Below are 15,716 nucleotides of genomic sequence, written 5' to 3'. Positions count from 1 at the left end.
CGCCAACGCGTCACAAGGGCGCGGGTAGACCTCCCCGGTCTCGCAGACCTGGCCGCTCCTCCAGGTCACGCGCACATTTGGCCTACAGGCCTGTCTGTCCACTTGCCTATGAGGGTGGCTTCTTTTCTTTGCTTTTGTGTAAATGTGTGTTGGCGCCGTGTGTAAAGTAAAGCTGTATAAGTGTTGCCGTGTGTGCGCGTAGTCGGTATAAACTCTGCGTCGTTGTTGCTTTTATTATTTTGGTTGCTATGTGTGCATTTTGACTGTATGGCTGTATATACGTGCTTTCCGTGTGCCGGGAAATAAATGTGCATTGTGTGAACTGTTTTCCCATTTCGCTTTGTCTTTTCTCTATTGAATCTCAATCCTGCTTCACGTAAAGGGTTCGTAGTGGGTGCAAAACGCCCGGTAAATAATCTGAACCGTCGAGGTCGACGATAACACCGCTCGGTTATCCTGATAGTACGGAATGGGCCGCCCAAGCGGCTCGTGTCCGGAGTCGACCTGCGGCGAGGTACGATCGCCCGGTTTACCATCCGCGTGGGTACTTAGGTAGGTTGAGTTTGGCGAACAACCCTATCCTACGCGGGTGGCCGATTGGCACGATCGTGTTGAGGTCGAAAGGCCCACCTGTGACTACCTTCGGCGTTGGTCCGAGAGGCTCACGACAGAATTGTCCGTCTGGTCGGTGACGTTTCGCGATTCGAGTCATGTGGTCGTCAGCACGCCAGCGGGCGCGAATTCGCAGATATATATATATATATATATATATATATATATATATATATATATATATATATATATATATATATATATATATATATATATATATATATATTACAAATCCTGCCTTAACCAGTGGAGGGCACTGCATCAGTTGCACAGCCACACCCTCAGCCAATGATGCTACTCCACAGCTTTGTGCTGCATTCGACCGAAGAAGTACGAATATAATTTTAAATCTTTCCACAAGTTTGTGGAATGACTTAAGTGTGAATACAATTGTATTTACTTATTCACTTATAACAGCTTATATACAATGTTTGTTGTTACATTTTTGGTGTCAAATGCACCTCCTGAGGTAGTCAGCATGTGCAGAAGAGGGTTTTACATTGCAGACCCTGTTTTCTAGGAGTGGCATTATGCCTCTCAGTGGTGACGGTCTGTTGAGGACAGACGTAATGACGTCAGCGAATGACCGATGATGTCATGACGTCATTACGCCTCTCATTGATGACATCACACGTCGCCATGCAAACTAATGTAAAAATTAGAAAAATCGCCAAAAATTCCCAAAATGTCCGTCTGGCGCGATCTCACATAGCCTATGATGTACATTAGACCACAGACCACCCACATGCCGAAAGTGGCGACAATCCGTCTGGCAGTTGCAGAGGAGATAAGACCACAAAATATGGCTTCGCATATTAATATAATAATTGTGCACAATGAGTCTTGTGTTCTCAACAAGAAATATTTTCTTCATGTGTAAAATAAATAATTAATGAGGAAATTTGTTCTTTACATTTCGTTTTTGTAATTCGTGAAATAAAAAAATTATCACAAGTGATTGAAACAGTCAATAAATCATTTTAAATGTCGATGAACAATACTTGTACAAATAAATAAATAAATCAGATTTACATTTGTGGTTGAAGTTTTGATAAAATAATCATTTGAACTCAAAGTGATGAGAAAATGAATCATTCACCCTCACAATGTCCCTCTCTAACCCACACTACAGGTACACGGTAAACACGGACACTTACCCTTGTGCAAGGCTGTAACTGCAGAACCTTGGATATAGTGAGGGTAGTTCACCTTGCAGGTATAATTACCATAATCATTAGGATTCACAGATTTGAATGTTAATGAAAATGTTCCATGATGTACTTTGGACATGGACATTCTCAAACCGTCCATGTAATGTTCATCTATTTTGGAAAAACGAGCAATTGGGTGTTCGTTGGAGTCTTTGTTCCACTCTATAGAAAATGCTGGGGAATCAATGAAATTATGAACTCCACGTGAATTCGGAGAGAAGCTACAGGTGAAGGTAGATTCTTCACCAGGTGAAGCCACAATGAACTTGGGGCAGTGAACAAACAATTTATCTGAAACACACAAACAATAGGATTTCATTAAAATAAACTCACAGGTAAAACGTGTTTCACTTTATCATAGAATTCCTCCTGATGATGATATCTCTCAATAATCCTCATAACAGGATTTAAACGAACCATTGTTTTTCATTTCGAAAGAAAATATCTTCACCCCAATTAAACACAATCGAATGAAACACCAAATACTGAATTTGAGTCATCACAAGGAATCCGAACAAGCAAAGTGTAAGGAGAGAGGGAGGGGACGGGCCTGGCCTAGTTATCCGCTCCTGCACAGTGGTCTTGTGAGGAGGTTTCCTTATTTCAGCACGAGCTGAAGGTTTTGCCAGTTTTTCCCCTTCTTATTTTTATTTTCAGGTATTCACATTTAGTGGCTCTCAGGCTTATTTCGGACAAATTTCAATTTAAAAAAAGAAATAAATGGCATCATAGAACAAATAAGCCTTTATATTCTCACAAAAATCCTGAAAAGGTTAAAATAAATGGGGAAGATAAATAATCCAGAATGTGAGAAAAGGGAGAACGAAAACTCACGATTCAAAAAAACGGTATCCCTCCGAGTTTGTCCGTTGTATGTAACAATACATGTTAACATGTCCACTTCAGTCACGTTGTTGAGAATCAATGTCGCGTCTCCATTTGTCAGGTTTTGTTCATTCATCATTACTCGTCCCTTGTATGAAGAACTCGTTTCAATCTTCCCATCCTTATAGGTGAGGATTGTACGACCATTTCGCCATTCCACCTCCAGCTTGGTGGGATCAATTGATGCAGAGTCCTCATTCACGGTGAAGGTGCAGGGAAGAGATACATCCTCACCATCGACAAATCCCACTTCAGGTGGAACCACAACCTTCAACCCACCTGGAACAGGATGAGAGAAAGAGAGAGGGAGGGGTTGGGGGGAGGGTTAGTTTGATTAATTAAATTATTAAACACGAGCAGACAACAGCAACTGGCACGAACACACAGACACGTGCGCACATACACAAACACACACTCATACGGAGGTGGATACTTCGAGACCTGGGAGGGCTCCATTCCACTTTCTGAAACCCCTATATGGAGAAAACAGTGAACAACAAACACACAGAAACACACACACACACACACACACACACACACACACACACACACACACACACACACACACACACACACACTGGTGCCAAATGCCATTGTGGTAATACAGTTTATGTACATGCACACATCAAGTAAATAAAAATGACAAACACAAAGATTTACCTTGAAACAGAATTATTTGAAAGAGGATTAAAAGTGGGTAATTAGTGAAATTCAATTCAAAAATGGACCAAACCACAGAACACAAAATGTCGATCCATTCTTGATGTCTTCACAGCAGGAACACACATGGCGAACACCTGGTTGGATGGACCTTCTTGTTTTTATAATATGTATTGATGTCGAAGTGAGAGGTGGATTACAAATGAAGATCGCACAAAGTGATCCTTGCACATATTCGGTGGAGAAGACACCTCCCGAGGCACCCACCACATAGCACCGCGGGACCCAACAAAGGCGCAAATATATGTCTAAGTCTAAAGCCGCTGTCACACCTTGACGTTTTAGCCAGCGTATGGCAATGTATCAAAATGTATGGAAAACGCTGGCGTACGCTGAACTATTGATGTTTTTTCCAGCTTTGGGCATATTCATAACGAGTTGGACGTATGCATAACGTATTAGTAATGTACACAGAACGTTTCGATAACATATAGATAACTTATACCAACGAATGCTTAGCGTGTTGTCGGCGTTCACAACCTATGCCCAACAATAGTCTCACTTATGCAAACTTATGCAAAGCGTGGCAGCGTATCGACGATGATCAAGTGGCGTAGCCTATCAAAAGGCTGCGGCTCAACAATTCAAATCATAACCGCCATAGGCATCGAAGTATCAAGCCCCTGTCAAACCTTGACGTTTTAGCCGGCGTATGCTGACGTATGAAAAATTTGCCGAATACGTGTGAAAAATTTGCTGGCACACGTCGAATACGTTATGGGTAAGTTTTGTATACGTCAAGAGCACCCTGAAGCACGCTGCCATACGTCGTAGTACGCCGAGTACGTCGACAAATTTTAAGCATGCTAAAAAATTTTCGACGTATGCCAGCGTATGACGCACACATTCCGCATATGCTGGCCATAAGTTGTAGGCACGTTATGCGATCGTTGACACACGTCGACACACGTTACTTGTAAGTTACTCATGAGTCGAAACACGTCGAGGTAATGTTTAGCGTACCAGAAACTTATTTCTAACCTATGAGTAACGTGCTTTGAACCTATGTGTAACGTATCTCAAACGCATATTGACGTATGTAGATGTATATGACGTCTTGTGGATGACCACAGAACTTACTGAACGTGTTTCTAACTTACAGCTACCGTATAATGGCGTATTGGCAGTGTTTCGGGGAATTGGTATATAAAAATGGGCTTCACACAGGAGGAACCCGTCAGTGTTCCAGACTCCATGTTTTTTTTATTTATTTATTTATTTATTTTTCTTCGGCATGACGGTGATGTAGACACTTTGATTTCTAGTGCGGTTATGATTTAAATCGTTGAGCAGAAGCCTATTAATTATATTATATTATAACCGCACTAGAAATCGAAGTGTCAACATCACAGTCATGCCGACGAAAAAAAAACAAAAAAAAAAACATGGAGTGTGGAACATTGACGCTAAACATTACCATGACGTGTTTCAACTTATGAGTAACTTACAAGTAACGTGTGTCGACGTGTGTCAACGATCGCGTAACGTGCCTACAACTTATGGCCAGCGTATGCGGAACGTGTGAGTCATACACTGGCATACGTCGAAAATTTTTGAGCATGTTCAAATTTGTCGACGAGCTCGGCGTACTACGACGTATGCCAGTATGCTCAACGTATACAAACTTACCCATAACGTATTCGACGTGTGCCAGCGTTTTAGACAAATTTTTCATACATCGGCAGACGCTGGCTAAATCAAGGTGTGACAGCGGCTTAAGAGATGTGAGATTGAAAGCATGTGTACTTTTCCCCGAAACGAACAAGCAAGCAGCTTGAAGAGTGCTCGCCAAGTGACTTAAGCATTCAAGTAAGCACTCCGACGAAATGGTCGATACGAAATGGAACCCTTAAGTGTCAGGTCAGGCCAGATTAGATCTGCAACTTGCTTCAGGTATCATGTAAACTTGTACTAACCTGTTCAATGGTCGGGTTGTCGGTGACTAAACCGTCTTCCCCACCAGGTTTTTTTTTGGTGAGGAGGGTGTTTGGATATGGACACCCAGCAGGATTAAAAACAAAACCTGTCAAATGGCGGAGGAGCTCCTTGTGAGCCAACGTCCATCCATATCTAGTGCCTAACCGTGTCTGCGGACGTCCTCCTGCAGTTGGGTTACTTCTTATTAGGAGGTTGGTGGCAGGATTTGCACTCCGGCCACCGTAAAACCCTTCATTCTGCAAAACACACAAACGCAAAGGAATCTGAAAACCCACTCCGTGGGAGTACCTCCTGTGCAGCTTCCCTTCACAGGGCAGCTCACCGGATGACGGGATTGGGGCAAAGCCTTCGGGACCCCCAATCTTTGATGATAGGAGGGAAAGCACGGGGTAACATTCCCGGGTCAAATTATGGGAGAGTGTGTCGGAGTGGTGCTGAGGTGTCGTCCACCAGACGGCGGTCTCCTTGGGTTAAGCTGAGGCGATCCCTTTGGGTGGGTGCCTGAAATGTCCTATCCCTAAGAGAGGATGATCACCTGTCTCTGTTATCAACTGAACTCAAGCGTTTGGACATCGGTATTGCAGCTCTCTCTGAGGTCAGGAGACCGGATTGCGGCAAGATAATGGTGGGTGGTTACACCTACTATTGGTCTGGTCGCTCTGATGGTTACCATTCCCAAGGAGTTGCTGTAGCTGTATCCAATAATCTGACTCCAATGATAATTGAGGTAACACCGGTCAACGAGCGTATTATGAGACGAAGGATTCGTCACTCCTTAGGTGTCATTTCCCTGGTCTCTGTTTATGCTCCGACTGAGGCGAGTGATCTCACCGTCAAGGATGCATTCTATACCACACTCGAGTCTGTGGTTGATCAGTGCCCGAGACCAGATACACTTCTCGTCTTGGGGGATTTCAATGCATCGACTGGAACTGAAAGGGATGGTTATGAGGTGTGTGTTGGTCCCCATGGGTCAGGAACTATGAACCAGAATAGCACTAAGTTCCTTGACTTTGCAAGAAGTCATGAACTTAGGGTGGCTGGTTCATGGTTTCAGCGCCCATAAGCTCATCGCTGGACTTGGGATTTCAACGCTGGCGGTGTGGCAAAGGAGATTGACCATGTCCTCGTTGATGGTCGCTGGAGGATGATCCAGAACTGCAGGGTCTACCGGAGTGCTCAGTTCCTCAATACTGACCAATGGCTTGTTGTTGCAACTCTGTCGTTGCACCTTCAATCCAGGAGAATGGTACCATCCCAGCCTAAGCTGGTTGTTGGCAAACTCAATGATGAGAGGGTAGCTGAGGAGTTTGCAAACAACCTGAGTGGAGATTTGAGGAGTCTGGGTACTTTGGGAGGTCCTGAAGAGTTGTGGAGTGCCTTCAAGACCACCGTCCTTGATGTTGCCGGTGGATGTCTTGGAACTCACTGCAGGGCAAAGAAGAATTTTGTCTCCCAAGGGACACTAGATACCATTGAACAGAGTCGCAGGGCCTTGTTGTCCCTCTCTGGAAATGGAAGGGTGATCGCCAAGACTGCAACAACTACCGCGGGGTGATGCTGATCACAGTGCCGGGCAATCCCTGTTGCTGACCCTCGAATCAACTGTGGTCCACCTACACTTGTGGAAACACGGGCTACGGTGAACCAGTTGAAACGGGGCAAAGCTCCAGGGATCTGTGTGTGACATCCATGCCGAACTTCTCAAGGCTGGTGGAAATGCTGCACTCGTGTCGTTGCATGCAGTTTTGTGCTCTGCCTGGAACACAGGCATCATCCCAACTGACTGGAAGAGGGGCCTTGTTGTCCCTCTCTGGAAAGGGAAGGGTGATCGCCAAGACTGCAACAACTACCGAGGGGTGACGCTGCTCTCAGTGCCGGGCAAGGTCTTTGCTCGGATAATTCTTGATCGGGTTCGCCACCATCTGCTTGAGCACCAGCGTCCAGAGCAGTCATCCTTTACACCAAAGAGGTCAATGATTGACCGTATCCTTGCTCTTCGGGTCCTCCCCAAACGCAGACAAGAGTTTCTGCAGGAGCTGCTTGCAGCCGATGTTTATATCTGTAAAGCGTTTGATTCAGTGAATCGGGATGTCCTCTGGAGGATTCTTGGTCTTCGTGGGGTGTCACCAAATCTGATCAATCTGATGTCTGAACTATGCTCTGGTACTGAGAGTGCTGTGAGATGTGGTGATAACATCTCTGACTTATTTCCAGTTGTTACTGGAGTTCATCACGGGTGTATACTGGCCCCCACACTTTTCAGCAATTGTATGGACTGGATTCTAGGGAGGATGTCGGAGAGATCAAGCTGTGGTGCACTGTTTAGGAATGTCAAGATCTCTGACCTTGATTTCGCAGATGATGCAGTCATCTTTGCAGAGACTTTAGATATCCTTTTTGGGGGCCCTCGAGGTGCTAAATGAGGAGTCGGAGCCGCTAGGATTATGGGTTTCCTGGGTCAAAACTAAGATCCAGGCTTTCAATGACATCTTGGATGCTGCTGTCCTGTCTCTGTGCCTGTTTGTGGTGAGGATGTTGAGGTCGTGAAGAGATTCACTTCCCTTGGCAGTGATATTCATGTCTCTGCTGGCTGTGAGTCAGAGGTCAATATACGTCTGGGTCGGGCCTGGGGAGACATGGATTCACTGGATAACGGGGTGTGGCGCTGCCGGTACCTGTGTGGGAGGACGAAAGTCTGAGTCTTCAGGTCCTTGGTGCTTCCAGTCTTGCTCTATGGATGCGAGACTTGGACTCTGACCAAGGATCTGAGACGGACACTTAATTCCTTTGGTACCAGGTCTCTTCGGAGAATCCTTGGCTATCGCTGCTCGGACTTTGTGTCCAACGAGCGGTTCCTGAGAGAGACTCAAATGAGATTTGTTACCTGCATAGTCCGTTAGCGTCAGCTGCGGCTGTATGGACATGTGGCTCACCAGATGATCCTGCTCACCAGATTCTCTCAGCGAGGGAGTCTCCTGAGTGGAGGAGGTCAATGGGCCGACCACGTGCTTCGTGGTTGCAGCAGGTTGATCGGCATCTCAACAAGATGGGGATGGGCCAGGCATCTTCCTGGGGGATGGCCAGACGGAGGCCCCTGGAGTACTGGCAGAAAGTGGACACAGCAACGCGCTGCTCTGGCGCATGCTCCCATACCTGACCTGACCTGACCTTAGCACGCAATTGACAATCACCGAACCATCATATTAAACATACACCTCCTGGAGACGCCCAAAATATCACATATGTCCGAATTGGACAAATGATTAATTTTCTCTGAGTTGGAACTGCTTGTCAGTTCGATTCTGCTGCTTACATTTTGTAATTCGTTTTAGTTTAAGAGATACTCGTGGTGAACACATCTGCAGAAATGATATAAAACAATGAACGCTAACGACTCCGGGCGTTTGTAAGCATTGCAATGTCACCAACAATTCGTCACTTTGATGAACAGCTTGTTCCAAGTTACGGCCTGTTCCAACTCAAAAAACATGGTGTCTTCAGACCCCAGCGAGGTTACTCAGGAAACGCTTTCAGACCCCAGACAGCGAGGAGGCTGAGGATCACCCGATAAAGGATATAATTGAATGAGGTTGTTAATTATCTGTAAAGGGAGGTGTTTTAATTCATATCACCAAAACACCCAATTTTGCACTTCCATGGAGTTTTCTTCATATGCATGCAAAGTTTCAGGCTGCTCGGTTTTATGGTTATTGGAGTTATGGAGGACACACAAACACACACACACACACACACACACACACACACACACACACACACACACACACACACACACACACACACACACACACACGCCCATGAAGTATAATGAGGATAAATATATTGTGATGATATTAAAAACTACATTTCAAACTGACACGGTGTATAAATACAATAACCATATTTTCATGGGATAAGGTAAGGTTCTGTCCAAAGGAGGTTCAACAGGACGTCACGATGTGTTGGACAATTCGAGGCGCGAGTCCACCGATTGGAGAATGGGGATTTTTAACCAAACTCTTACAAAATGTGATTAACTCTCTTTAGTTCACTTGAACTTTTCCTCATTTAATGGATCTACTTCATTCACTTATCATCGTTACATCCTCCTTCACTGAAGGTCGATGGACGTTTCGTTTTCATCCCAATCTGAGTTTGTTCGTTTTGACGAAAATTGAAAATTTTCATCATATGTCAGTCTGTCTGGTTTGTGAGTTTGTGAGTGTGATAATTCGAGAACGCTTTCAGCTATCTTCCAGAAACTTTACCAGGAGATTCCGAAGGACAAAAGTGAGGCTGTCAATGTTTTTTCACTATATTTGTCAAATTTCAAGATGACAGTGACGTCATTTCCATGATTTTCGTCATCCCTGTCAGGCTACCACCTGACGCCTTGTTTGTCTGTCTGTGATATTTCAAAAAGTTGTAGACACATGATGACAAAACTTGGTGGATGAGTTAGTTAGATGATTCGATTTTGTTGAACATCCGGATGCAGATCTGGCCTTTCGGTGGGATACAAAACCTAAACTGTTTAGCCTGCTGGAGGTGTGCATTCTACTGAGTGCTGTTATAGTTAGTTATATAGTAATTTCCTCTTTTATGAGCCTGGTGTGGCTTTGTGGCTAAGGCGGTTAACATCAGGGGGGTTGACTCAGCCTGTCATCCTTCCGAAGGTCGGCGAAATGAGAACCAGTATACTGGTAATTATCCCTGCAGCGTCCAAGGTGATGAAAGGGTTGGTGTCAGGAAGGACGTCCGGCTGTAAAAACATTGCCACAAGAAAGGGGACCATGATTGGAGCCCGCAAAAAGCCGACCCCTGCTCAGGGATAAAGGCTTTCAAATGGTGTGATGATGTAGCAATTTCCTCTTTTATATCTCTTCTGGGTTTTTATTTCCATCTTCTCCAATAATCTTCTTCTTAATTAATTAACTGCCTTTTCTTCAGTTATTGGAATCCTTCAATCAATGCAATCACTCCCTTTGGTCTTTGACCCCAGATCTTTCACCCTCATCTTTGATCCAGTCCTTTCATCATTTGCTTTTTCCCCAAGAAAATGTAAATCCTGTCTCAACCCACATGTAACCTTTGTATCTGGATCCGGTCCCTTACTTTATCATTCTCCATCCACCCACACCCCCTCTTACACTGATGAAGGGCTATTGCTCGACATGTCTGATCCACATAATTTCTATCCCAAGGTGTTAAACAAATCCTTGTTAAGTTTGTGAAAAACAAAAATTACTTTTCCATTTTTACCATTAATCACTTTATCTCCTCACTTGATGATAGTTGTTTAGTCATTTCCTCTTCTCCCTAATTAGCTCTTTGTCCTTAAATATTGTCACAGCTTCAGCACATGCATAGAGCTCATGAGGTGCGTACTAAGACCTGTCGCCACTACAGACCCTGAGGCCCCCGGACCATGGATAACTCCCCGAACCACAGATAACTCAATGGCCCAGAGGGTTGTCAACCAATTCCGGTAAAAGTAATTACACCGAGCAGGGTACTAAAAGTCCAGTCGCATTACCTACTCGTTGGTACAACTTTCTGAGATAGAGACCATGGTCACAGCACTCACTTGTCTTCCAAATACTGTGGCCGAGTGAACCCTGGATGAACGCTGGCTAAACACCACCGAAGTGAAATGGTGTAGCAGAACTCCCATCTATCCATTACATACACACTCAGTCAGATCAATGAAATAAAGGACCCAATCGAGGTTTGAAATGTACCAATTATTTACACACACACACACACAACCAATATATAATCCGTCAGCGCGTATTTTAAAAGCAAGCAAAGTCAGAAGAAACAGAAGAGCAGACTTATGCCCTGAGCACGTATTTCCCCTGAAGCAGACTTACACGACAGACATGGCACCATCATTCATCTAGGAAGAAGAGACAAGAGAAGCAGAAAGAGGCAGTTTGGAGTCTTGGTTCGACCCCCCACTTTACTCACGCAACCAATCAGAGTTGTGTCGGTCCAAAGGTTAAAAGTGGATGAGGGGGTGAGAGGTTGGGTGGTGGAGTGTCGGTGTTGTGTTGGAGGCGTGTGGCGTGAGTGTAAGTGGAGACCCCAGGGATTTCATCACGCCCTTGATTGTGGGCCGCTCGGCTCCGGCTCCAGCATAACTTACTCCTGCGCCTCTTACCCAGTGCAGCCGGGTCCAGCCAACCCACACTCCGGCAGTCAATCTCCCAAACAGGCAGTTTGAGATGTACTCGCGCCACTGGTGCATCGACAACAGCCACAAACCGTGTCGAGTATTGGTCTTAATATGTGCCATACTAGGCATAACTTCAAGGGAGCAAACTTCATGTGAGCATCTTTCCCATTGGTGCGTGTCTGACGGGGCGGGTGCAGCAATGGGCTGTGGAAAATCCCCATGTCGTTATGTATGACGGCCACGGGCACCAACGCCCCTCCCCTCGAGGGTGCAGCGAGGGAGCTCCCCAACTCCCTCCCTTGCGTGCAAATGTTCCTTTGTTCTGTGCATGTGTTGGATAAGCGTTCTCCTGTGTGACAAATGTCGGAGTGCAGGGAAGGAAGAATGTGGGAAGGCGATTTGACCGGTCCACAGGATTTATTGTTTAACGGAGGGACACATTCGCCCATATTGGTTTTGACAGAGGTTGGTGGTGACTTGAAGAGTGAGGAGTACCTAATGGACAGACGTATGAGCACATGGTTGATTATGTAGGAATAACCGAGTGAGTGGATGGATCGAGTGGAAAGGGAGAGGGACACAGACGGACCAAAGGACGAACGACAAACTGCGGAGTTGAAGAAAAGACCGATGAGAAAAAAAACGACCGACTGAAGGAGGGGTTATTGAAGTGGGGTTTTGTGAAGCAAATTATTGGTGGAGAGATGAGATTAAAAATGGCAAATGGGAAGACATCACACCAGGAATACACAAGCAATCCTCACAATACATTTCCCCCCTCATTCCCCCGGATGAAAGGCAAAGGCCTACCTACCACGTAAACTCATGAAATAACTCATTCTGGGAATTCCTATGTGCACATGAATGCTCTCCCCTGGGGTACATTTACAAAACCATAACAATATTTTTCTACTTTTTCATTCCTTACACGATTCTCCATCCTTTGTGAGACAGATCATATATGTTGCATTGTTGTGTCGACCTTTCACCCCATGTTGATCGCCCTTGCATGAGCCATCTGTGAATATCATTTTGTGTTGACAATATAAGAGATCATAATCAAGTAGCTCGTGTTAACCACATCCAAGATTGCAATGTGGAAACAGGGTTCCCAACCCACAGAGGAGAACAATAGTTCATCGAGTTGGACACAAATGGTTTGTTTGTTGTGAGAGGTTTTAATGTTGTTATGGATCCGGGGTTTGAGGATTCCCACGAGGGGAAGCACTTGGGTCCCTCCCGAACGCCCAGTCCTGAGGCTGCCAGGCACAGACAACTCCATGCACCGGCAGGTTGCTACGCAACCAGGAATGCCGAGCCGATAAGCATGGCCAATCCAGGCAGGGTTACAGTACTTTGCGTGATACCTTACCTGTGAACGGCCAGATAATTGGGGTCACGTGCCCTCAGTGCACACTCAAATTACTGCCGAGCATGACAATGAGTGTGCGCTGGCTAACAAAGCAAATTATTGGGGTAGAACATCCTGTCTAACCTCACTTGTACACTGTGTTGGACCAATAAAGGAAAAGACAATCAAGAAAGATTGAAAATGACAAAAAACAATAATGTATTACAAACACACAAGGAAGCAATCATTTAAAAGCAAGTATTTGTTTGCAAAAAGGCAAAAAGACACATGAGAGCAGATTTAATCCAAACACGTGTTCTTCTTCAATCTTACTTTAACAAGAGACTTGGCCATCATAAACTCAGGGGCAAAGAATAAAACAAGAAGGACTTGAAAATAAAATAAAAGTAACGTACGGAAAAAAGGAAAGCAATCTTTCCTTCTCTCCCTCACCTCACACAAATATACAACAGAATGCAGAGGGAAATGGATGGGGAAGATGGGCAGTGGTGATGTGACACGATGGGTACATGCAGCCGCATCCATGAGATGTCTAGACCCAGCAGGCAATTCCTCTCCAACGTCCCACATAAGGCCTAGGTCACATTTGCTACGGCGGCCGTGGGGTCTCCAAAGTCTGCGGCCACTAGCAATTATACCATGGCCGCAGTATTTCCACGGTCACACAATGTAGCAGTCACATATGTTTTTTTTTTTTCAGGGAGCCGCACGGCGTATTTAGAAATTGTGGAGACCGAAAACGTGGGGGTGCCGCACGGTCTTTGATTTGATGTCGCACGGTGACCTTAGGGCATCACTGTGGCGGCCATAGAATTTTCAAGGCAGACGCAAGGTGCCCGCAAGGCTACCACAGGTGGACCGCAGGGGGGCCCTAAGGCGAACGTGTGGCCAGACGGACGGTAATGAGTGGGTATATATACTAGTTCTTTTTTTACTGAAATAAAAATATACCAGTATATGTAACTGAATATACTATAACTATAATATACCGTGGTGCCCCCAGAATCCGAACGCCCCATTGTTTGAACAAATTGGAATCTGAACAATTTTTTCGAGAAAGTTTTGCCCTAAAAACCTAATACATTTTAAAAAACCGAACACAACATGGCGTTCATGTTTGTTCACGCGTCTCTCCCACCTATTCGACCCGCATCCTTGCGCTTTGTTCATTCAGTTCGTCGGTGGAAGTACTCATGAAAGCTTCTCTCGTGTGTCGATCGATACTTTAGGCCTCAGTCACATTTGCTCTACGGCGAGGATACAGCGGCCGTACGCCCTCTGAATTGACAGAAACGTGCGGCGGCCGCAGAGAAACTGAGGTGGCCTCAGGGTGGCCCGATGCCGTATGGCTATATTTTACAGGTCGTAAAGTCGCCTTGGAATTATAACGCGGAGTTATAACTTTGTTCATTTCTACGTTCGCCGTAGAAATTCGACAAGCCGAAAAAAAAACTGGTAAAAAAAAAATTAAAATTAACCCATTCGTTACCGTCCGTCTTGCCGAACGTTCGACTTTGGGCCCCCCTGCGGTCACCTTGCTGTCCCCCTGCAGTCACCTTGTGTCGTCTTGCGGGCACCTTGCGTCTGCCTTGAAAATTCTATGGCCGCCGCAGGAACGCCCTAAGGTCAATGTGTGACATCAAATCAAAGACCGCACGGCACCCCCACGTTTTTGGTCTCCACAATTTATAAATACCCCGTGGGTCTACCCGAAAAATAAAAACATATGTTGCTGCTACATTGTGTGACCGTGGAAATACTGCGGCCGCTTTATAATTGCTAGTGCCCGTACATTTTGTAGACCCTCCGGCCACCGAGCCAAATGTGACTTAGGCCTTACCTCGTGTTTTCACGTTCATTTGTGATGTTTGTTTTTTTAATCAATAACGAAAAAGCAATCCGATCACGTGGTGTGACGGACTGTCGGGCAAGGATTGAATTTCACAGCAAAACCAGTTGTAATTTGGAATATCCATTATTACGTCAGCCTAATGCGTTTGATGAAAGTGATTGTGGTTCTGCGGGCATCATGTTTGATGAGCTGCCCTGGGGGCAGCGCTCTCACAGAGTGCGCGAGCGATCGGAACCCAGGCCAGAGCTCGAGCCTGTGTGGACCTTTGTATGTGGTGATTGTACCAGTTTACATACAATACACCGCCACCGAAGGTCATTTACTCATCTTATTTTACCTTAAACATGGGGAATTTCAGTTTAAAGTGTCTTGAAAGTGGGTTGTCTTTGGGTCCACGAACGGATTAATTCACTCCATTATTTCTTATTGGGAAAATATTTTTGGAATCCGAACTTTTTGCAATCCGAACAGCCTCCTGGAACGAATTAAATTCGGATTCTGGGGGCACCACTATATAGGCAAACACCTATACTCCGATCTCTAGCGGTAGCGCACGGTGGACGCACGGTCAACGCAGACTGCCATGGAGGCCGTACGTAGGTGCACGGCGGGCATAGGGAAACCGTGCGTCGACCCTGCGTTGCCCGCAGGTAGTTACACAGAACACAAGGCCACCGTACGGCGACCGTGGAAATAGTGCGGCCGCCGTAATTTTTTGTGGGTTGGGAAAATTCATTTTTCATTAAGAAGAGCTTACGGCAGCCGCACGAATAACGCAAGCCCACCGTACGCCCTACGTATGGTCGACGTGGAACACATCTACATCATAGCTTGGCTTGTCGAATTGCTACGGCGAACGTAGAAATGAAAAAAAGTTATAACTCCGCGCTATAATTCCACGGCGCCCCTACGGCTTGTAAAATATAGCCAAACGGCGTAGGGCCTCCC

The 15,716-nt window shown here is 45.5% G+C and overlaps 1 protein-coding gene across 8 annotated transcripts in view; it reads right to left on the bottom strand.

Moving 5' to 3' along the window:
* Positions 1 to 15,716, bottom strand: part of LOC147010459 (uncharacterized) — a 153,681-nt gene that overhangs the window by 15,640 nt on the left and 122,325 nt on the right. For all 8 annotated transcript variants that reach the window (XM_085858785.1, XM_085858787.1, XM_085858786.1 and 5 more), the window contains 2 exons: positions 2,658 to 2,987; positions 1,770 to 2,114 (listed from right to left, as the gene is read on the bottom strand). In XM_085858785.1, coding sequence (XP_085714911.1) covers positions 1,770 to 2,114; positions 2,658 to 2,987 — 675 coding nt within the window. The remainder of the gene's footprint in view (positions 1 to 1,769; positions 2,115 to 2,657; positions 2,988 to 15,716) is intronic.

The sequence above is a fragment of the Eptatretus burgeri genome, chromosome 16, assembly GCF_056783735.1.
Source record: "Eptatretus burgeri isolate ZD-2024b chromosome 16, Ebu_testis_v1, whole genome shotgun sequence".
NCBI lineage: Eukaryota > Metazoa > Chordata > Myxini > Myxiniformes > Myxinidae > Eptatretus > Eptatretus burgeri.
Note: the sequence above shows the minus strand (reverse complement) of the source record. Positions and strands in the feature narration are given on the sequence as shown.